The 23,362-nt window shown below is 43.7% G+C and overlaps 3 protein-coding genes and 1 pseudogene across 4 annotated transcripts in view; 2 read left to right on the top strand and 2 right to left on the bottom strand.

Annotated features, from left to right (window-relative positions):
- Positions 1–23,362, bottom strand: part of LOC126522475 (arylamine N-acetyltransferase / N-hydroxyarylamine O-acetyltransferase-like) — a 62,435-nt gene that overhangs the window by 13,000 nt on the left and 26,073 nt on the right. Inside the window, exon 3 of one of the 2 annotated variants that reach the window (XR_011895210.1) lies at positions 18,750–18,939. The exons of the other annotated variant lie outside the window; for it this stretch is intronic. The gene's annotated coding sequence lies outside the window, so the exon portion shown is untranslated. Of the gene's footprint in view, positions 1–18,749; positions 18,940–23,362 lie in introns of those variants that run through there. 2 annotated transcript variants of the gene reach the window in all.
- On the top strand, positions 2,157–4,704 carry LOC140218977 (uncharacterized). Its single transcript, XM_072288782.1, has 6 exons — positions 2,157–2,541; positions 2,631–2,733; positions 2,799–2,932; positions 3,182–3,241; positions 3,564–3,668; positions 4,275–4,704. Exons 1-6 carry the CDS (start codon positions 2,310–2,312, stop codon positions 4,646–4,648), a joined length of 1,008 nt encoding a protein of 335 aa, XP_072144883.1. The 5' UTR covers positions 2,157–2,309; the 3' UTR covers positions 4,649–4,704.
- Positions 4,697–5,534, top strand: LOC140218978 (uncharacterized; the record flags this gene model as incomplete). The annotated part of the gene is made up of 1 exon (XM_072288783.1): positions 4,697–5,534. A coding segment is annotated over one exon (789 nt), but the record flags the coding sequence as incomplete, so codon positions are not given.
- On the bottom strand, positions 6,802–8,350 carry LOC129387289 (uncharacterized; annotated as a pseudogene).

Consider the following 23,362-nt stretch of genomic DNA (forward strand, 5'->3'; position numbering starts at 1 on the left):
TATTGGTTTGATCTTTGTACCTGAGTGTTGATGAGACCGGATTTGGATAGTGAGATCGCTGCAAGTTGCTCAGCATGATCTGCGAGTTGAGTTTGTATCGTGGCTACGGTAGCCTCTGTTTGGCTTAGTCTGGTCTCGAGGGCGTCCATGCGTCCGTTTAGCTGCGTAGCTAATGCACCAATTTGTTCCTTCATGTCTGCCCTGATTCTGTCTTCGGTTGCTGCCATCTTCTCCTCCATGCGATCAAGTCGGGTGTTCATGCCTTGGATTAGGTGAATTACATCGTTTAGGGTGGGGCTTTCCACGTCTTTGACCGTTTCGATCGTTCTCTTTTTAGCCGGGGGGCTTCGTTGTGGTGACGAGGCACGCGAGGATGCCGCGGAGGGGGGTACTGAGCTGTTGGGTATCGTAGAAGGGGTGCGTTGTTTTGAGCTTTGTGTTTCCTTCTGGGGGGAGTTTCTACCCTGTAAGTTTACAATGATTTCCTTAAGCTCTTTGATTGTTTCATTTTGTCTTTCAATCATAGCCCTGAGCTCTGCGTTGCCATCTCTTTCTCGGGAGGTCTGCGGTTTCCAGCTCACCTGTTTTGGGCGTCCTTGACTGTCGGCTTTCAGGAGGGGAGGGAAGGAGATGGAGCGGCTCCGGCTTCTCCAGCTTCTTTGGCTGGAGTTGGACCTTTCCCGGCTCCTGGAATGGTGTCTTCCGCTGTCTTGTTGTCCGCGTTGCCATTGGCTTTGGGTGGGTTTTCTTGCCCTGTAGTGGGGTCTTTCGAAGCGGGCCTTGCAGCTTCTGGTGCCCGTGAAATGATCTCCGTTGCACAGGATGCATTTTGGGGTGCAGTCCGGTTTCTCCTTTGCAGGGTGTTGCGTCCCGCAGCGGTTGCATAGGTTGGTCCTTTCCCTCGGGCAAACGTCGGCTCTGTGTCCGGCCCGTCGGCAGTTAAAGCAGGCTTCCGTTTTGGCACGGAAGGGGTAGCACGGGTATAGTCCTCCGAACAAACGGATTTGGCTGGGTACCTCTTGGGTTCCAGTAAAGGTTATTAGTACCGATGAGGTCTTGCCTAGCCTTCTTGCTTCTGCAATTTGGCACCCTTTGTTGAGGTCCTGGATGTCTTCGAGGATTTCCTCGTGGGTTTGGTCTTCGAGCACGTTGTAGGCGATTCCCTTGATAGCTTCGTCCGGGGCCGCAATGTAAGCATTGACAGGGTATATCTGGTCGATGATTCTGAGGTTTTGTAGACTGACATATTTCTTGACTCTCTCCGCCGATGGAGAGCTCACGGTGAAAGAATTATTGGTTGGGTTGACACGCACCTGGTCTTGCTTTCGAGCTGTAGCGATGTCCGTGTCGGACCCCTGGCATACCGTTTGCAGGAGGGTGGTGGCGGTGTGTAAACGGAGATCGAGGCCTCCTTTCGGTCTGAAAACCACTTTATAATCCGTGGCCGGGAGGCGAGGAAGCGGTCTCCTTCTTCTGATTGTTGGTCGGCCAGCGGCCGATTTCTCTTTCTCGGCGGCCTTGCCGTTGCCGTCGTCGGTCGTGATGGATGACGCAAGCGGCGTCGCATTCTTCTTCCTAGGGTGGACGCGGTCGTGGGCCTTGATGGCAGAGGTCCAGAGCTTTTCGTTGTTGTATTCTTCCGGGGAGATATCCTCCCCATCCACGGTACACTCCATTCGGGCTCGGCGCCGGCGGCGGCGGTCTTCGCCGGCGGCGGCAGGGAGAGGCCCTAGTCGCGTTAGGCCTAAAGTAGGCCCAGCACGACTACGTGCGGCTCGGGGGAGAAGTGCCCGAAATCTGGCTATGAGCAGGTCTTGTCTCCAAAAACGTAGCGGTTAGGTGCACAGCACCCTCACTGACCTCGGTGTGATGTTCCCGGGTCGTCGTAGTCCGTAAAGTTGCCAAATTGTTTCCGATATTGTGAAACGCCGGATCGGCTGCGTATCGCAATCAAGAACAAACTACGTGGAAAATTGTCGAATGGGGTCATCTTGTTCCACGACAATACCCGTCCCCACGTCGCTGATGTGGTTAATAGGGAGTATGCACTGAAACTCGGCCGCAATGTGGCGCTGCGGTTCCCCGAGCCCGGCGCCATGTTTGTGGTTGTGCCGCAGCAGCCGACGCATGCTTGCAGCTGTGTTCCGTAAGTGTTGTGTGGTGTTCCCTGGCATTTAGGTTTCTCGTGTGTTGCATGTGGCGTTGGTTGTTTGCAATACTGCTGCGTTGGAAGCTTCCTCTACGGATACACGCTGTAAAGACTTGGAAAAGTGCCCACACCGGAGCACGTTGTTGCGCGCCGAGCCGCAATGGTGAACTGCGCCGTCTACGGTTGTTCCAACCGGTCAAAAAACAAACCCAACGATGAGAACTTTCAACCGCTGGGCTTCTATGTCGTGCCCAAAGTCAAAGAAGGACAGTGTCTTAGGACAGCTGAGCTGTCTTCAAGGCGCAGAGCTCTGTGGCTGAGCAGAATTCGTCGCAAAGACCTGGACGAATTGGCGACGCATTACCGAGTTTGCGGGGCGCATTTCATCACAGGTAAGCACGGCAGCGGCATTAAAGCTTAGTTTTTTAGCGCAATTCTTTGCATGCAGCTCTGTAACGTACCAGTGGGCTATATTTTTCAGGACGACCAGCTTATTTGATGGATGAGGCTAATCCCGACTGGGCGCCGAGCCTCAATCTCGGCTACAAGTCCACGACGCACGCTGGAAGAAGCGCAAGCGACAGGTGCAAATTAATTTTGTACGCAGTCAAACAAGTGATTATGAACTAATCGAACTAATTTTTTACAGGTATATGCGACTCAAGCAACGAAGGCGCGCGAGTTCTGCAGCCAACGCCTTTGAATTAAGGCAGCGACCGGAGAGCGCGAGCACGAACGCGGCGCCCATCGCTGCAGGAACGGCGGCCGAGGAGATTTCTTTCAGTACGAAGGCGTCACTTCACACTTACATTCTTCTACTTTAATTTGCATATTGCACTGGACCAACCTTAAGCTGTCCATTATTGAACCTTGTGTACTGCGTCTGTGTAATTTAATATACGCGAGCCAGCACGCATTTACTGCAGTGCACAACATTAAAAAAAAAGGGGGGGGGGGGGCGAGGGTGCCGGGGGCAACGTCCAGTTTACGCTCTTGCTTTCACATAAATTACAGTGTTCATTTCTTGTGCAGGTGACGAAGAATCCCCCTCATCAGAACAAACTGCAATGCAACACCTTGTAGGCCATGCATGTAAGCTAAGTAAACATTTATGCATTCGTACTTAAGAGAGTATGGAGCTCTGGAGCATGGCAATTGCTCATTTAGGCTTCTGTGTTATGTGCGCAAGGACGTTTGTCTTTGAATTCTCACAGCTGATCGAATACTGCGTTTGAAGCTGTTAACAGTAACGGTGCATGCAGATGCAACACAAAATAATTTGTAAATGGAGAAACCATTTAGTCAGCCCGTTAAGACTTGCGCACGCAAGCAAAGTGTTTTGTTGCGAAGGTTCCACTGAAGACTGCTTTTTTTCAACTAGTTTGTTTCCTTTCTGCGTGCTTTCATTTTGCAGCTCCCGAGGAGCCTTCATGCTTGGAATGTCCAGTTCTACAAGAAAATCTAGCCACAGCTCAGTGCCACCTGCAAGCGGATCTGCAGAATAACCAAGCTTCTGCATGCAAGTATCGCACAGTTTTGTTTCTAGGGCTTGCAAATCCTGTGTTCCTGCATGTCCTGATTTTGGCCGAAGCGGTGTGAGCAGACGTAAAGTCTTTAATGTACTTGATTAAAACACAATCCTTTAAGCTGGAAATGTTTCAAATATTTAACAAAAATTATATTGTTGGTGTGGAAAAAACACAGGGAATGCGGGAGATGGAAATTCAACACGATGAACAAAACAGGATGAAATCAGGAGCCATTTCGACAAGTGGACTTGTCTTCTTCAAGGCAACATGTCACTTTTAGAAAGGCAAGTCCACATGTCGGCACATTGGCTCCGGCTTTCATCTTGTTCTCGTTTTGCTTATTGTTGGTGTAGGTGCGATATGTGCAGTACAATCTGACCATTATGGGTGTGAAAATTAGGGATGCGGTTTCTTTTGCACTGAAAGCTAATCGTATAACAAACAGTTCAGTCTGACAGGCAGATTCAAGGTCATTATTTATTACAATAATAAATATCCTCATGTAAAGGTGCTGAAACAAGTAACATCATTATACATTGTGTTGACACCAGTGCTTTCCCTTCATATGGTCATCACACATTCAATTTATCATGCAGGCATGATAGACAAAGAGGTGACAGCTGACCTGCTGTCAGCCCACATCTCTTCACTGGAGGAAGAAAACCACCGCCTTCAGCATGACCTGGATATTGCACGCAGTCGCCTGGCAAAGGCAGCCCCTGGAGACAGGGATGTGCTCCGCAGCAACCCAGACATGGTTGTTTTTTACACAGGGCTGCCAAATTATGCAGTTTTGGAGGCTGTTTACATCTTAGTTGAGCCTCATGTAAGGCATACATTACGAAACCGCCTGAGCAAATTTCAGGAAATGGTCGTTTTCCTAATGAGGTTGCGGCTTAACGTCCCGTTACAAGATCTTGCATACAGGTATTTTATTCTGGGCAACAGCCATACCTATATTCATTTGTAACATTAAGGTTCCTGCACTACGCAGAACTGCAGTTGAGCATGCAATAGCCATTTTGTGCTGGTGAACTTTATTGCATTAGCTTCAATAACACTTACTAAAGCACATAACAACTCAGCAGTTTTATCTTACAGGTTTGGCATTCACCAGTCAACCGTAACGAGGACAGTAGAAAGGTGGCTTGATGCTGCTTACATTAGGCTCAGCAGTCTGATCAAATGGCCAGAACGTGAAGATCTTCAAAGAACGATGCCAATGGCATTCCAAGAAACATTTGGCAAGAAAGTAGCTGTGATTCTGGATTGTTTTGAAGTCTTTGTGGACAGACCTTCAGCCATGGAACCTAGATCATTAACATGGTCTACGTACAAGCATGCAAACACCGTGAAGTACTTAATTGGCATCGCTCCACAAGGTGTAATTACGTACATATCAAGAGGGTGGGGTGGGCGTACCAGTGACAAAATGCTGACAGAATCGTGTGGCATTCTTAGCAACCTGCTACCTGGCGACTCTGTGCTGGCTGACAGGGGTTTCTTGATCTCTGATGCCGTGGGCATGTGTGGAGCGAAGCTGGAAATCCCAGCCTTCACTAAAGGGAAGCCGCAGCTTACTGCATACTCTGTTGAGGCAACACGTAGGCTAGCAAATGTTAGGATTCATGTTGAAAGAGTTATTGGGTTAGTCAGGAACAAGTACTCCATTCTCAAAAGCACTCTTCCCACTGAATTTTTGGAGCCGAAGGTGCTTAACGGCATAAAAGTCAGCGCACTTGACAAGGTTGTATTTGTGTGTGCCGCACTTACCAACCTGTGCGACTCTGTTGTACCATTTGACTGACATGTGTCCTTAGTGCAAAGCATCTAGTAAATGTACAGTACTTTTTTTACACCCGCCGTGGTTGCTCAGTGGCTATGGTGTTAGGCTGCTGAGCACAAGGTCGCGGGATCGAATCCCGGCCACGGCGGCCGCATTTCGATGGGGGCGAAATGCGAAAACACCCGTGTGCTTAGATTTAGGTGCACGTTAAAGAACCCCAGGTGGTCGAAATTTCCGGAGTCCTCCACTACAGCGTGCCTCATAATCAGAAAGTGGTTTTGGCACGTAAAACCCCATAATAAGATAATAAGAATACTTTTTTTACGACTTCTTGCAGTCATTACAAAACCATTTCCGCGATTTAGGTGCCCTCTTCAAATTAACACACTGAAAGTGAAACCATTGTCGACTGCAATGCTTCCCATCACACCTAATCATGTCTCCATATTCTGGCTGCTGACAGTGGCAATATTTATCATCCTGACTGCCTGCACTTTGCTCCACTACTACTTCTTCAGCAGCAGTGGTCCAATAACGGAAACAAAGTTCAGGCAGGAGAACTCGTTCAAAATACAATGCACACTTATCCACAATTTCGTTGCAGAACTCCTTATCAAACATTACTCTTTCAATAAAAATATCTTTCTGTGTCCATACTACAAAATCGCAGTAGTTTCTTTTGCAGACAAACATCTGCATCATTACTTGCTTGAAGTAATGATGGTTTCTCAATAACTTTGCATCATTGCCATCAACTACAAGATAAGATCGTTGCCGCTCTGGAATTTCGCAAATAAGTGCATCTTTTGCAGAGTATGGACATTTTATCTCCAGAAGGCCGTCTCCACAACAATTGCAATGTACAAGGCCATCAGGAGTTGCAGCCAGAAATGGTCGCTCTATGCTTATGTGGAGGCCAGACATTTCACACTTAAAGCCTAGATGGTGCTTCTGCATTGCCTCTATGTAAGCTGCCCTCCCAGTAGCTTCTTTCTTCTTTCCCCACTGAGTTGCTGCAGTCTGGAATTTGCAGTCCTCTGGGTAGCACAGTCTCTTCAGCAGGCTCTTTGAAGGCTTGGTCAATGAAGTTGCAAATACCGCTCCTGCATTTGAAGCTGTGATGCGTCCAGTCCGAAATAAATGCCACTTCTCGGATGCAGATTGGGCCTTTGTCTGCTTCTCGATCAGTACACACACCTGCAGGAAATTGCAATTCATGTGCAAACAAACACAAATATTTATCCTTTCGATTGTTTTTTAGTTTTGCTGTAATGCTTTAAGGATGTTGTAGATTCATGACAATATTGCATACATTTGAAAAGTGCCCAGACAGCATGTGCAGGTTTAGCATAAATTATAATTGTGAACAGATGCTGACACATGGATGCACGGCACATTACAACAACAACCTGCACAATTAGTTTTTTTGGCAAGGTATGGCTGTAAGCAAGCTACAAAGAGACGAAGAAACTTACATCAGGCTCAATTGAGAGGTCCTGCAAGACATTACGGCATTCTGCCTGTACATCCTCCAAGGAAATTGGGCACTGCTTCCTTTGCAGATTGCGGAGGAGGAGCTTAGGGTACTTCAAGCCCAAGGGAATGTAGGGGTCAGCAAATTTTTGGGCAAGCGAGAGAAGTGCTGGCCTACCCTCAGATTTACTCAATGACGAGAAAAACTTTAACATCTCGTCCTCTCTCGGCTTGGGCATTTCAACACTTGGTGGGTCGCGGGGGGCAGCCTCAGTGTCGTCCAGGCGGCGTTTTTTCATTGCGGAAGACGCGAAGTCCATCTCTGCCACCAGTCGGCATTCCAGACTGACGAGATGAGGCGGTAGCCATGCATTTTGCCCATCTGTGCATGATTGACCATCCCGGCGTGTCACAACAGCCTCCAAATAAAAGAGCACTGCACCAACGTGTGAGCACGCCTCCCCGAGGCCGGCCATGCACGTACAGTGCGCGCACAAAACTCCCCGTCAGCTTTAATCAACAGCCACGGCAGCAGCAGCTTATCTCTGAACGCCTGAGAGTGGCGGACCTGCGCAGGGAGAAAAGATACATCACAGTGTTTAGCTTACGCGATTAGACACTGTGAACACGAAATCAGGCGTATGAAGCACGAACAACATTACAGCAACTTCACCGACGATCTAGCGACAAGTGCGACGGACTGGGCGCCACATACATTGCTTGCTCCATCGCTATATTTCTGGACGACTGAAAAAATGCCCCAAGCCGCTGACATGCGGTACATTATATAAGTACAGCCTACCTTTCCAACGACGACGACGTTGCCATCACGAACTTTCACTCTTGGTGGCTCCACGAGACCACTGGTGACGTAATTATGAGCCTCCAGGGATTTATAGCTCTTTAGCTGATCCCGCGTCACGAAGCTCGTCCCGTGGACTAGATAGTCTCTGATGTCCGCACGGTCGACACTTGGATAAAAAGCAACATCGTTCGTAAAGTGGTCATCGGACAGCGCCAACGGGTCATCTCCGCCGCATTTCGCGATTTTGATGATGTATCTGCTGCGCTCGGGGTCAGGCAGCGACTTTGCGTAGTCGCTGAGTTGCATGTTACACTGCAGTCGCGCCGAATGAGACGTACACAGCAGCTTTTTGTCGCGCAACAACGTGCTCCGGTGTGGGCACTTTTCCAAGTCTTTACAGCGTGTATCCGTAGAGGAAGCTTCCAACGCAGCAGTATTGCAAACAACCAACGCCACATGCAACACACGAGAAACCTAAATGCTAGGGAACACCACACAACACTTACGGAACACAGCTGCAAGCATGCGTCGGCTGCTGCGGCACAACCACAAACATGGCGCCGGGCTCGGGGAACCGCAGCGCCACATTGCGGCCGAGTTTCAGTGCATACTCCCTATACAAAACTGGCAAAGTTCAAGCGGGAAACGCTCCAACACCCGCCATACAGCTCAGACCTGCCGGCTTGCGACATCCACATCTTGAGGCTAGCGAAAAAACAGCTCAAGGGTACCAGATTCGTGTCGGACGATGACGTGAAAGAGTCAGTTGCAGACTTTTTGAAGCAGCAACCCGAGGAGCTTTATGAGACGGGAATCGCGCGACTCGTTAGTCAAGGACAAATGTCTAAATGCTCATGGAGGCTACTTTTAAATAAAGTACCGTCTTTGTTATATATTCACATTGGCTCACTTACATTTGACTCGCCCTCGTATATTTTGTAGAACTGCTTTTTATACGTGCTCTCTGTTGCGACTATAATTTAGGTCAAATTACTCACGATACATGAACGGTGACAGCTTCTCCTGCGTAATACATTGGAACAAATGACTGCGTCATTGAGATTTTTCACTGGCCATTACATATGTACAACAATGTAAACAAGGATCTTGAACGACAAAGTTTCATTAACATATTTGTCCTCAACTTGTTCACTTCATGGCCTTTACATTTTCAATTTCAGCGGAATGCACTGCTTTGCTGGTTTCGAATTGATGTAGTTCTAAAGATCGTGTGAGATTTTCTTTACTTATTAAACAGACAAAAAACATGGGAGCGTTGATATCAGTTATGTTGTCACAATTTTTGGCACATACGAGTACATTCTTTTATGAAAAAATACATATTTTACTTCTACTGAAAGAGCGTAGCGTTCATGAATTCGTTTGCAGCATATTTGGCTATGTCAATGCAGTTATTATTCATGCATTTGATCCCTAGACAAATTATTTAAGAGGAAGCTTTAGCTCGGGCCCAACTCCGACGCGGCCTATTAAAATGCATGTAAAACGCAGAAACGCTTTTCTGAGATAACACCTGGTCGCATTAAATGAAATTTGTTGCATTTGAGAGAGGAAGTTGAATCGTAGTGTCTGTTGGAAGCGAAATTTTGATTTAGGGCTTGAACTTTGTTAAAAATTTTTGAAAAATTCGGAAGTTAAAAAAAAATATAATAGAAGCACGAAGTTTACAAATTATTAACTATGCACCAAGAACAGATATCGCGGTTCTGTAAACGGCATCCATTAGACCATTCAAAGCGGACAAATTCGATATGTCAATTTGTATCTTACGTGAATTGGTTATGTTATGTACAAGGGTTCTGCAAAAGCCGTATTTCCATAATACTTATTTTTTTGAGATTCAAGTGTAACATATCAATTTTGTCCGCTGTAGATGTACTACTAGATGCAATTCACAGAATTGTGATATAAGTTTTCATTGCTGATTTACAGAGTTGTAAACCTCATTGTTTAGCTTTCCGAAAATTTTTTAATCTTGCCACTTTTCAATAAAATATTGACGACCTAAATCGAAAATTCGAAACAAACAGTCACTAGAATTTAAGTTTTTCTTTTGAATGCGATAAACTTCGTCAAATTTGGTGCAGTGGTTGCGGAGAAAAACGAATTCTCCTTCTACATGTATTTATATAGGAGCATCCGACCTAAAGTTTCCTCTTTAAGCTGCAACGTTTACGAGGCGGATCCAATTGGGACGAATTCTCCGGATGACACCAGTCTTGAGATATTGATTCCCGAACTTTGCGGAGAAATGCATTGGCATTCCAGCTACTTTCTTACCAGAATGTCGTTTTATGTATTCAAGCACAAAAGTAACTGAAACGCCAACACATTTCTCCGCAAAATTCGGAAATCACGGTAAAACGGAAAAACACTTTAATGCAGTACATATTGACCAACAGAAAGCTGTATCAGGAGTTTTTCATGTTGCTCTCCAATTTTGCCATTGACACTTTTAATGTAATTATAATATTCGAGAAGTTGATTGATTAATTAAGACTAATTATGTAATTAGGATAAATGCAAACAATACTCTGATTATCTCCAAGCGACGGCAAACAACATTACCTCGGTTCTGTCCAGCTACGTGTCATTTGCATATTTTAAGTCTTGGTGCATTACAGTCAGGACACCCTGTATATGCGTATCCATGCTGAGAGCCTGTTTTTCTCGCAGTACATGCATGAATTAAATCAATTAAGTCCACTTACCTTTTCTCCCGCACATTCTGACACATTAGTGCACCCCAGCACTTGATTCTTAACATCATTTAACGCATACCACACGGACAGTTCAGATTATCATTGAAATCGGTCGGCACTAAACTTCTTTATGTCCTGCAGAACACAGTTCCTTTAATGGCATCATCCTCCGATATCAATTCAGAACTTCAGGACTGAACTTGTACCACCTGAATGCGGCGGGCAATGGACCCATATTTTTTTTAGATGCCACCGAGAAAGTCAGAAGAAAGCTGCTCATCAATGCGCTGGCATTCTTAGGTTACTTCACGCCCTTTCCGGAAGCTGTCTAGCTATGCAATATGTTTGTATCTAATCGTTTCCAGCCCACTTAAGTCACTAGGTAGTCAGAGTCCATAGTCGAACGGGTAGCGATTCGGGCTGCTCTGCCGAGGGAACAAGGTTCGAAACCAACCGTCAGACCAACTACAACGTCAGATTATATGTGCCGCTCTTCAACCTCTTTCACACCGACATGGGAAACATTAAATGAAGGACGGCCTAGGTGCCGCTGTTTGATGAAACTCTTTGACGAGCACTAGGTATGTGCTGCTTTTATATATTATTTATTATTAAATTATGGGGTTTTACGTGCCAAAACCACTTTCTGATTATGAGGCACGCCGTAGTGGAGGATTCCGGAAATTTCGACCGCCTGGGGTTCTTTAACGTGCGCCTAAATCTAAGTACACGGGTGTTTTCGCATTTCGCCCCCATCGAAATGCGGCCGCCGTGACCGGGATTCGATCCCGCGACCTCGTGCTCAGCAGCCTAACACCAGTGCTGCTTTTCAATGAATGTTTCCCACGCCAACCCTCGCCATGAATGGACTGGATATGTCCCTTACATACTTCGAGTTTCAATTTACTCCGTACCACGTTTCTTGTGAGAACATAAAAAATCTATTCCACGTCAATTTTTATTGAGTGCGCTCAATAGAGATTAAATTGACTGAAGATACGGAAGTGTCAATTGACTCCCACTCTATAAGCTTTACATTGACTAAAATTAAGAAAACGTCAATTGACTAACAAATGGCAAACATTTAATTGACCAGCTACTGAGCACCCTCAAAACGTGAAAATCGAAAGGCATTCAATTTACTAGCCGCTAATCGAGATGCATTCATTATAATGAGGTTTTATATTAACAGGGTAGTGTGCCGTTGAGTTGCCTATTAGATTATTATAAGCATAGAAGCATGCTGTCGAGATTGATTACTTTATTGCATAGGACAAAGATGCCCCGCCGCCCTCCCTGGCGCTGTTGGTTGAAAGGTATCGGGTGTAGGTAGCACGATCAGTGTTTGTGTGTTAATTAATGTGCATTTGTTTTGTGTACGGATTGCTTTGTTGTTTGTGTAGGATATATTTGCATATAGGGTGTCGCAGCTAACGTTAACTAAACTGCTCAATGAAAAAAAGAAAACAGAGAAACACGGTGCGAGATACCCTTTTAACACATACATTATTCAGTTGTCAGAATGCTGATGACCGAACACTGTAGGACAACACGTTTTCTTAAACTCCTTTTTTTTTCGTTGAGTACCTCGGCTAATGTTAGCCGGAACACGCTATAAAGGTCTGTTATGACCTTTATATAAAGGTTTGTTATGACCCGGGGTCGGCTCACAATGTCAATCAGAAATATGCTGCCCAATTTTCTTTTTCGAGTTTTATGAACGTTACGAAAGTTACTCCCATTAGTGTCGAACACATGAGACACCGCCATCTCCCCCTAAATGGATTAAGTCACACTCTCTTTTTTGATATATAATGAGGCTAGTCTAAAAGCTTCCCTTCGCTGATTTAATGCGCATTCTACTGACATACAAAAATAATTGTTTATTAAAATACGGTGGCCCATCTGTTTACGAAACTCAGTTAAAAATATTCCACGGAAACTTCATTTACATCAAATACAGTTTTTGGGGCAAAATTAATAGAAGCTGAATTAAAACTCGGTAGCAATTTTTGTAATGAACCAGATCTTACGAACTTGGGTCACTGAGTACACACAGTTAAGTGCTCGGCAAGCGAGGGAACGATTCTCTACATTCGCAGGCATCGGCACGCCACGCTTCTTGTCTCGGAGGCCAAGCGCTGACTTCTCGGCAGTGCTACTAGATGGCCTAGCGTGTCTAGAAAGAAGCGCAAGAGCGGAGCCCGTTCATCCCACGATGCGTTTCTCAGCGTTTGCAAGCATCAGCCCGCCATGCATTTCATACGCCACGAGTAGGCTTTGAGGCGGTGGCGCCAGATGGCGCCAAATGTTTTTAGGAAAGTGCAAAAGAGGTGTCCCGCTGCGGCACACGCCTCATACACAACTCGTATCGGCGGTGCCAATGCGTTGTGTCGCTATATTAATTCAACGCTAACAGATTACCGTCGACAGTCATTGTGAAATGGTTTCTACCACATTTTTTCTATCACAGTTTAAACAGCAAGCCGATTTTCCACAACCTGTACCAGCTCATTTGTCTGAACGATCCACGGTCTCCAGTGCGTCACTGCGAGCGATTTAGACTGCCAAAATAATTAGCAGTTACGGTTCATGCCAAATGAAGCAGCACTGAAGCTGTTTTCACGGCGCATATGGCACGTTAATAATTTATATGTTTTGCGTGCGTACGCGCATTTGTGTGTGGGAGGGTGGGGGCTGGCTAGAGGGTGCCTCGCTTGACAATATCGTCGTCTTCTTTTACCAGTTTTTCCAACATCTGTTCAACTATTTGTGATAACTGGCAAACACCACCAAAACGAACTTGAACAAATTGTGTGTAATGTAATAAAGGTACTCCGTATAAATGAGAATGATAACAGTCAACATGTATTCGACATACCTGTAGTTAGTACAGTTCGGGAATTATATGAATATATATAGGCATTGAAGAATTTTCTTACGTTAATTTTAGCAAAAAGGTAATGCGATGTTTCATATCATGCTACATTAAATACTTCATGTTATTAATTTCACAAGTTGTTGCAAATTACTGTCTTGAGACGATTTGCGACACTCACAAGATTGCTTCGTTCTTTCCGCAAATGCGCAATCAATACACATGGCCTCATATTTGAATATATACCTCGGTTTTACAACTTGAGAGTTCTCAGTAACTGTTAATATGCACATTTGCCATGGTTTAGGCAATTTCGTATTGCCAGTTATACTGTGTCACCTTTCTATTATCCGTTATCCAGTGATCTAGCTATTTCTCTCGAAATTTAATAAAAATACATATTTGGCTCCATTTTGTACATCTAACAGCGTTTTTTTACCTGTTCGTTACCATAAGATTGACGCATGTTCTGCCTTGCTAATTGCTTCACAATATGCAAAAAAAGGCTTTTTACATTTTTTGGGGGGAAACGAAAAATGAATGCATTGATTGAAGAAATATGTTGATAGACAGACTGATTAGATAGCTATGCAAACCACCTTATAAAGACCAAGGTAATTTAGGTGCACATAGTGGGACTCAGAAAAATAACTGTGCAGTAGAAAATGATGGTCTTTAAATTTGAAGTATTATGGTAGTGCAGTGATCACTACAGGAGATACTGCAAATGTCTACCACCGGCTTGAATACATGTCTACGCACGACACTGCATATTGTTAAACACTCCGCGGGAAATCGCTGGAGTTACCTGTACAATCAGTAGGGGTAATGGCTGTCTGTAACTTCTGCAGTATTTGAGGATTGTTCTCGAACACCCCACCTCCTTTAAGGCCATCCCACTGACATTATCAGACAAACTACAGGCATTGTGCTATCATATCCCATGCAAAACTGCGATATAATCTACAATAAGCATTATATATTTTTTTTTAGCTTTTCACTGTACAGATCCTTTTCAGCCATTTAATGTATGTCTTATATACAGGGTGTCCCAACTATAATGCACAAAGATTTAAAAATATGCAAATGCCACGTAGCTGGACAGAACTAGGCTAATTCTGTTTGCCGTTGCTTGGAGATACTCAGATTACTTTTTGCATTCTGCCTAATTACGTAATTAGTCTTAATTTATTATTCAACTTTACAAATATTAGATGAAAAGTGTCAATGAGAAAATTGTACAGCAACATGAAACAGCTTACAGCTACAGCCGTTACAGCTTTCTGTTTCTCAATATGTGCTGCAAGGAAGTGATCTTCTGGGCGTGAAAGAAGCCCACGAATACACGCAAAATTGCCACGCAACTGGCCGCTCGAGGCTCTTTGCGTGTATTCGCGGGATCCTTTCACACTTGGAAAAACACTTTTATGTAGGACGTATTGAGCTACAGGAAGCTGTATGGGGAGTTTTTCATGTCGCTCTACAATTTTCCCATTGATATTTTTCATCTAATCATAATATTTGAGAGGTTGATTAATTATGCCTATTTAATTAGGCGGAATACAAGAAATGGTTTGATTATCTCCAAGCGACGGCAAACAATGTTACCTTGGTTATGTCTTGCTACACGGCACTTGCATATATTTAAATCTTGGTGCATAATAGTTAGTACACCCTGTACAAGAAAGCACACGCAAGCCGAAGAGATGGCGTGCATGTAGAAATACGTGTCAATATACCATGACGCCGCAAAAATGAGCGCCAGAAGCCCAACACACATTCACCGGAAGCACCTCTTAGATCACTCTAAAGCGTCGCATCAAAACAGAAGCACGGAGAAGCCAGCAGGCTATAAAATACTAACGGGTTGCAGGTGCGCTGAGCCATTGTGCATGGTAGATGAATTTTCCAGTCTACACAAGGGTCGGCTACATGCTCAGACTAGCGAATTTTCATACAGGCACCGACACTGAACAACTTGCAGCTGCCAACAGCGCAAGGGAGAATGGAGTTATATTTCTGCCAGATTGCACGTGAAAGACCTGAAGTGATACGTCGAAAGCGACACCACGTAAAATGCTGAGTCAAGCCTGTAAATAGGTCGGAAATGTTTCCTTTCTTTATTCCTTTCTTTTTTCTTGTTTGCTCTTTATCAATTCCAGCTGTTCAACTAGAGTTGCAGCCCTCACAACTACATGGCACAGGAAAGTATGCTGCTGAAGAAATTGATAAGCTCAAAAAAGGAAAAAAGAAAAGAAAGAAGACCGCGCATATGCTTTCGATGACATGTGGAATTGTGCGCACTGGCTCATTTGCCAAAGCAGTTCAGGGTGCATAAAAAGTAATGCTAAACAAGAGTGCTAAAATCACCTGTGAAAACTGCATTTTAGCTTAATTGGCAGGAAAAAAAGTGAGTTATTAAAAGAGAAAGTGATGCCAGATTTCCATATTTCATGATACTTTGCACCGAGAACTAGTGCGGGATTGATATTTCCACACTTGCCTTAAGTTCCTGCGCTTTTAGCGACTTTCCAAGTCTCCTCTTACAGTAAGAGTGGCCACCATACTATTTAGACATCGTAGTTTACTAATACAGCTTCATTTAACATTCCTTCCTAGTGTACCGGACTTTATAAAAAACAAAAGACAGCAGCAGCTCATCCAACCAAGGAGCGTAGCTTCTGAAAGCTTCGTAAAAAAAGAATACGCAACTCGGTGGCGGCAGTAGCAACTAGTGCATGTCACCAGTCGTCGAACCAAACGCCACTGCTTTCCCATGATTGCGTGCCCCGCGGTACTATACTTTCTAAACGCGGCACTGGTGACCTAGTAAATTCGAGAACATGCTACAATCGCCCACGAATGTGCCTACTAACTGACGCCACAGAACACCTAGCTAAAGAATGGACACTTCCGTAGAGCTAGCTACATGGGATGCGGAATGCTACTACTAGCGCTCATCTGGCCACTGGTGTTCGGTGGGTGCAATACACACATGCACAGCAGTCGTGATGCGACAGTCACAAAAGCTGTGGTGGGTTCCCCCCTTTCGGTTTCACTTCCCGTTTCCGGGTGCAATTATGGGTGTTCCAAGGCAAAGTGCCGACACACACATTCCAATTTAATCTATTTTTGGATCGAGCAGTTCCTTGTAATGGCAACTTTTGGCAAGCTAAACTTTTCCTTGATAAGCAATCCCTTTCAGCTTCTGTATGTATTAGGTAACCATGTTGGACGCACTACCAAGTTTCAATTGTGCGACAAATAATCTGGAATATTCCAATCGTGCATTTTTTATAAGCAAGATATGGTGTAGAGAAATGCATTAAGTAGCCAGTCTCATAGAAACGCCAGAAGTCTTGCGCAACCTTTGTTTCGAAACATGTATTTACATTCTTTGTGTAGCTACAGGAACAATGTGACGCTATGCTGTCATTGGATATCAGCATTTAGGCATTTATTCACAAGACACTCAATATACAAAACACAGAAATAAGTGTTGTTTTGTTTCATGCATAATTGGGAGCCCATATAGTTCTATGAAAAGTTGAAATTAGCTTGTGTGTCGCTAATGACATGTAACAAGCACCGGAAATGCAGCCGGCGTCAGGAAGCAGCCACAAATGAGTTACTAGATTGCAATATCATCATCATCATCATCAGCCTGGTTATGCCCACTGCAAGGCAAAGGCCTCTCCCATACTTCTCCAACAGCCCCGGTCATGTACTAATTGTGGCCATGTCGTCCCTGCAAACTTCTTAATCTCATCCGCCCACCTAACTTTCTGCCGCCTCCTGCTACGCTTCCCTTCCCTTGGAATCCAGTCCGTAACCCTTAATGACCATCGATTATCTTCCCTCCTCATTACATGTTCTGCCCATTTCTTTTTCTTGATTTCAACTAAGATGTCATTAACTCGCGTTTGTTCCCTCACCCAATCTGCTCTTTTCTTATCCCTTAACGTTACACCCATCATTCTTCTTTCCATAGCTCGTTGCATCGTCCTCAATTTAAGTAGAACCCTTTTCGTAAGCCTCTAGGTTTCTGCCTCGTAGGCGAGTACTGGTAAGACACAGCTATTATACACTTTTCTCTTGAGGAATAATGGCAACCTGCTGTTCATGATCTGAGAATGCCTGCCAAACGCACCCCAGCCCATTCTTATTCTTCTAATTATTTCAGTCTCATGATCCGGATCTGCGGTCACTACCTGTCCTAAGTAGATGTATTCCCTTACCACTTCCAGTGCCTCACTACCTATCACAAACTGCTGTTCTCTTCCGAGACTGTTAAACATTACTTTAGTTTTCCGCAGATTAATTTTTAGACCCACCCTTCTGCTTTGCCTCTCCAGGTCAGTGAGCATGCATTGCAGTTGGTCCCGAGTTACTAAGCAAGGCAATATCATCACCGAATCACAAGTTACTAAGGTATTCTCCATTAACTTTTATCCACAATTCTTCCCAATCCAGGTCTCTGAATACCTCCTGTAAACACGCGGTGAATTGCATTGGAGAGATCGTATCTCCCTGCCTGACGCCTTTCTTTATTGGGATTTTGTTGCTTTCTTTATGGAGGACTACAGTGGCTGTGGAGCCGCTATAGATATCTTTCAGTATTTTTACATACGGCACGTCTACACCCTGATTCCATAATGCCTCCATGACTGCTGGGGTTGCAGTCATGCAATATATAGCACTCTATTCGAAATCCTATTTGTTTTCAAATGGGTCTCATCACAGGATTATGGAATGGGACCCCATTTGTACCATGTCCAGTTTGTACCCCTTTGGACTTGTTTAGTCCAGTACCATTTGATCCTATTCAGTGCTGTCCTCTTTAACCCTGTCCATTCCTGTTCGGTCATGCCCTGTTTAACCGAGTCCTGTTTGATCCTGTTTACCCCTGTTCGGACCTATTTATTCCCCCATTCGGACCAGGTTCGTTTAGTATGGTTTGACTTCACTCTATAAACTTATTTGGTGAGCTTGTGGATTTGTGATCAGCCTTGAAGACAAGTAGATCTGCATTATTTTTGCTCCAAGAATGACACTGTCACATATTGGCTTGCTGGTACGTTCCTTGATACAAAGATGAGCACAATTTTCAGCATAAATGGATTAGCACAACCAATGCTGACGTAATACATCATGAAGGAGTTTTGTATTATTTATGAGTGCGTTCACCACGTATAACCAGAGTATGCACCCTGAAAAAGATAGTTACCTCATTTGCATATTTGCTTCAAGTATGCAAATATAATTCTTGCAAGTGTACTATATGCTTGATCGCTTGTACTCATCTTAGTGCAGTTTTGTGTTGCTGTAATAGTTTGTTCACAAATCTACAGTAAAGCGTAATCTTGAGGTGGAAAAATGTCAGGTGAAGTAACTGCTTGCACTTGTAAAGGAAAGATAAGTATGCTTTATGCAGGTTCCAGTCTTCATTAATTCTTAAGTCCTCCGGTTTAAGCAAGAGCATGTCGTACATCTCACAAGCATTGTTTATTGGACCTTCTAATGGTACTTCGATACACCCAGTCTGCTGACAGAAGACCACTGGAATGTGTTGCTTGGGTGAGAGCTTGCAGGGCACCTGAAAAAGTAAAGTCAACATTTTCTTTTCTCTCATGCAATAGGTTAACACACAGGCAAAAGCAGCTTTGCCTATGTTCTAACAGATAAAAATGATTCACCATTCAGAACATAGGAGATACTGAACAAATATTATTAAGAAGTAAGTGGTTTCCTGCAAGGCCTGTGATTCTAAAGCAACATGCATTACTGTGGTAGAATAAGCTGTCACAATCAGCAGACTACCAAAACAAGCGTTATAAAAAAAGACACATTATTTGGTTAACAACGATTACTAGTATTGAAGCAACAGTAGTAATACCAGCACAAAAAGTACATTTCAGAAGCAGCAGGGACAGGTTGAGCTAATAAATTACTCAGAAACTACCCTTCTGCCAGCAAAGTAGATAGTGTGGTGGCGTAATGGCTTTGGCATTGTACTGTTCAGCCAGAGGGTGCGGGATCAAATCCTGGCCCCAATGGCTGCGTTTCGATGGCGCCGAAGTGCAATAACATCCATGTAAAGTGTATCGGGTGCCCGTTACACAGAACACTAGATGGTCGAAACACAGTAACACTCCGTTTACTCGAAGTTGTAAAAGCAGGGCACATCTTTAGCTAAGTGAAGTTTTGAGATAAGCCGCGTGAAGAGCACATAGAGCCTTTCAAACTAGGCGCCAGCAGCAGCTAAATTTCTCCCAAGAGCTAAATATACCAGGAGCGGTATTTTTGGCAGACCACTTTTGCAACATATTGCACAACTTGGCACCCGACACCTCGGGCATCTTTGGGCAATAGCCGATCCTCGCACAGAGCCAAGCAAACACTTGTACGTTGGCACCGATGTGTCCAAACCCTAGTCAGCGAAATATTTAGAAAGTGCTCACATCCCAAAAAACTATTTTAATCGACCAGCAATACTGCCCCAGGGCTGAGATTTTGTAGCCATGCCTTCTGCTCAATTATGTGCCACTCTTTCATCCACTGTTTTCGGTTGGCTTATCTCGTACTGATTATGCGAGTGAAGTATTACTACGACCACTGACGAAGTGTGATTAGAAATGGCATCGGGAAAGGCATTGCTACTAAATCGCGGCCCTCAACTTATTCATTGAGAGAATGCCAATAACATACCAAACATTCAGCGCAGTGCACAGCATGGCCTAGCATGCAGATCCACACAGAAACAAAGAGCACAGCCAACAAGCAAGCTGACAACTCTCTGCACACATGTGAGCATGCATGTTGTGGAGGTCACATGTACCTTCTTATGCTCATCGCGCTTTGTCAGGGGTCAGAGGAACACTCCGCTCAGATTATTTATTTATTTATTTATTTATTTATTTATTTAACATACCTTACAGGCCCTGTGGGGGCATTGTGCAAGGGAGGTTACAAAATCAAAGGCATAAAAATCAAGTAAGCAGCCTTTTGAAGTCTGGTACAAAAGATACGTCCAATGCAGGGCTCATCAACATTACTAGAGAGATCGAAACATGAAAAAGGAAAAACTTAAGCCCTAAAATGCCACAAAGGTACACTTCAAGGAAAAAGCATCAGTAAAATTAATGTAAGGCACTAATACTAGAAAGTAGAATACACGAAAAATGAACAGATCAAGGAATACAATGCTTCAAGGGATATTTCAGAAAAAGATGCAAAGAAGCAATAACATATACAGGGCATACAAGTGAACACGTGACGATGCATAAAATAACGATTCATACGAGTGAGATAGCAAAGCATCAGTAGAAATAAAAACATAGCAAGAAGTTCGAAACACATTGCCAAGTGCAAGAAACAAGATAAAGTGATTTGCAAGTATTATTATGAAAAATGCTTGTGTAGGAGATGACAAAATTTTTCATGATTGACTTGGAAGCAATGTTATCAGGAAGATTGTTCCACAAGCGAATGGCTGTAGGGAGTGCTGAAAAGTTAAAAGCATCTGTCGTATCGTACATGCGCGCAAAACTTAAGTGGTTGTTTAATCGGCGAGACGTGTTCGAGGCAATCTGGATATGCAGTGTGGATTGTGTGGCATTGTAAACATATCTGTGAAACAAGGATAACAGAGCAATATTACGGGCGAAGAAGTAAAGGCTGGAGGGAATGATCGAGTTCGATTTGTGTTACGCTGGAGTGGTGGCTACAATTACGTGAGATGAAACGGGCAGCTCGGTTATGGACTTATTCAAGCATGCCGATTAAGTAGGTAGGATGTGGGGACCAAATGGATGATGCATACTTGAGCTGTGGACGATAGTCTGATAGGCCAATTTGCAGATGTTGGAAGGTGAATTACCCAGATTACAATGCAGGTAACCTAATGCCGTTGAAGCTTTTGCGCAGATGGCTGCAATGTGGTCTGTCCAGGAGAGGTAACAATTCTTTATTATTGACGTTGTATGAAAAATGTGATTTGTCACGCTTACGACTAAAAGAAATTACCTGACATTTCGATACATTTAAAGCCATTAACCAGGTGTCATACCAATTATGAATTTGGCTAAGACCATTTTGAAGGGCCAGGTGGTCGTCAGTACTGCTAATTGATCTGTAAATAATGCAGTCGTCAGCAAAAATACGTCAGCGAGAAGAAACATTAAGTGGCAAATCATTTATGTAAATTAGGAAGAGTAAAGGGCCCAGAATGCTGACCTGAGGCACACCAGAAGTAACGTAAGAAGGAGACGAAGCAATATTGTTAACTACTGTGAACTGTTGACGATTCAAAAAAAAATACGAAGCCATGATAGAGTGGAGGAGTCAATTCGAAGTGCAGTTAATTTTTCAATAAGGCGACAATGGGCTACACGATCAAATGCTTTGAAAAAGTCAAGGAAAATGCAGTCGGTATGCTGGTTATTGTTCATGTTAAGGTGCAGGTCAGTCATGAATTCAAGTAACTGTGTCTCACATGATAATCCTTTCCTGAAACCATGTTGATGGCGAAAAAATAAATTATTAAACTCTAGGGAATTATAAGTATGAGAAGCAATTATACCTTCCAGCACCTTGCAGCAAATGCAGGTCAATGAAATTGTACGGTAATTTTCCAGGGAGTATTTAGTTCCAGTTTTAAATATGAGTATGATTTTGCCCATTTTCCAGTCATTGGGCAGCTGTCCTGACGACAAAGACTGCTTGAATATATGGTACAGAATGTTGCTGGATATTGAAATGGTATTTTTTAATATTTTGAAACTAATGTTATCAACCAACACCAGATGAAGTAAATAACTTGAGATTATTAATAAGACATGCAATTCCCTCCACCGAGATTTCAATACTTTCCATGAATTGCCAGTCATAATCAGCAACATCAGGTACATTGGTAATATCCTCGCGGCTGAAAATAGACGAAAAAAAAAACGTATTAAAAGCATAGGGGCAATCATTGTCAGGGAGGGGAGTATTTGTTTCACTATGTAAACCGGTTAGAGTCACGGTCAGGTGATATAACTTCCCAAAACTTTTTCAGCTTCGAATGTAAGATAGAAGGTAAATCTGTGGAGAAATATTTATATTTGGCTGCTGCTAAGGCAGCACAGCACATTTTTAAGCAAAGCCTGTACCTTTCCCAAGCAGGAGCATTATTGATGCGTTTAGCAATATTGTACAGACGTTTCTTTTTATTCCTGAGCTTACGTAGGGCATTATTAAACCAAAAATTAGATTTGTCATTTGTTATCGAGATCAACGGCATATATTTGTTAATGAGAGCAGTCATCTTATTCTTGAAACATACCCAGTTATCTTCCACCGAGCGATTATGAAAAGAAGGAAGTAGCATGCAGTTTAAAAATACTTCAAGTTCATCGTTTATTTTTGAGTAGTTTGCTTTGTTGTAATCGCATATTATTTTCTTTGAGATCCCTGAAAACGGTAGCAGAACACTGATTGTTACCTGAAGTAGATCGTGATCACTCAAGCCGTTTAGATGAATTATGGATTCAATCGTTTCGGGAGTGGTCGTGAGTATAAGTTCTAAAATGTTAGTACTACGGGTAGGTTTGTTAACGACCTGGAACAGGTTAAGATCTAAAGTTAAGAAAATCCACTGACATTCGACAAGATATAGATTATGCCAATTGATGAGCGGAAAGTTAAAATCACCGAATAAATAGAATGCGCTGGACAAAGCTGGAGGGCCGTGGTTATGCTATTGCGTAGTTCTGTAACGAAAGAAGTGCTGTAGTCAGGCGGACGTTAACAGGCGCCTACCAGTAGTTTGGTTGTATTTAGTATTACTTCAACCAACACAATTTCAAGAGATGAGTTCGAGTCGATAATAAGTGAAGTTAACGATTTTCTAACACCGACAAGAACGCCACCGCCTCTCTTGCTAGTTCGATCTTTGCGGTAAGTATTGTAAGAATGGTTATCAGGAAGAATTTCATCATCTGTAATGTCAGGATTAAGCCTAGTTTCAGTAAGAACAA

This window comes from Dermacentor andersoni, chromosome 6, assembly GCF_023375885.2.
Source record: "Dermacentor andersoni chromosome 6, qqDerAnde1_hic_scaffold, whole genome shotgun sequence".
NCBI lineage: Eukaryota > Metazoa > Arthropoda > Arachnida > Ixodida > Ixodidae > Dermacentor > Dermacentor andersoni.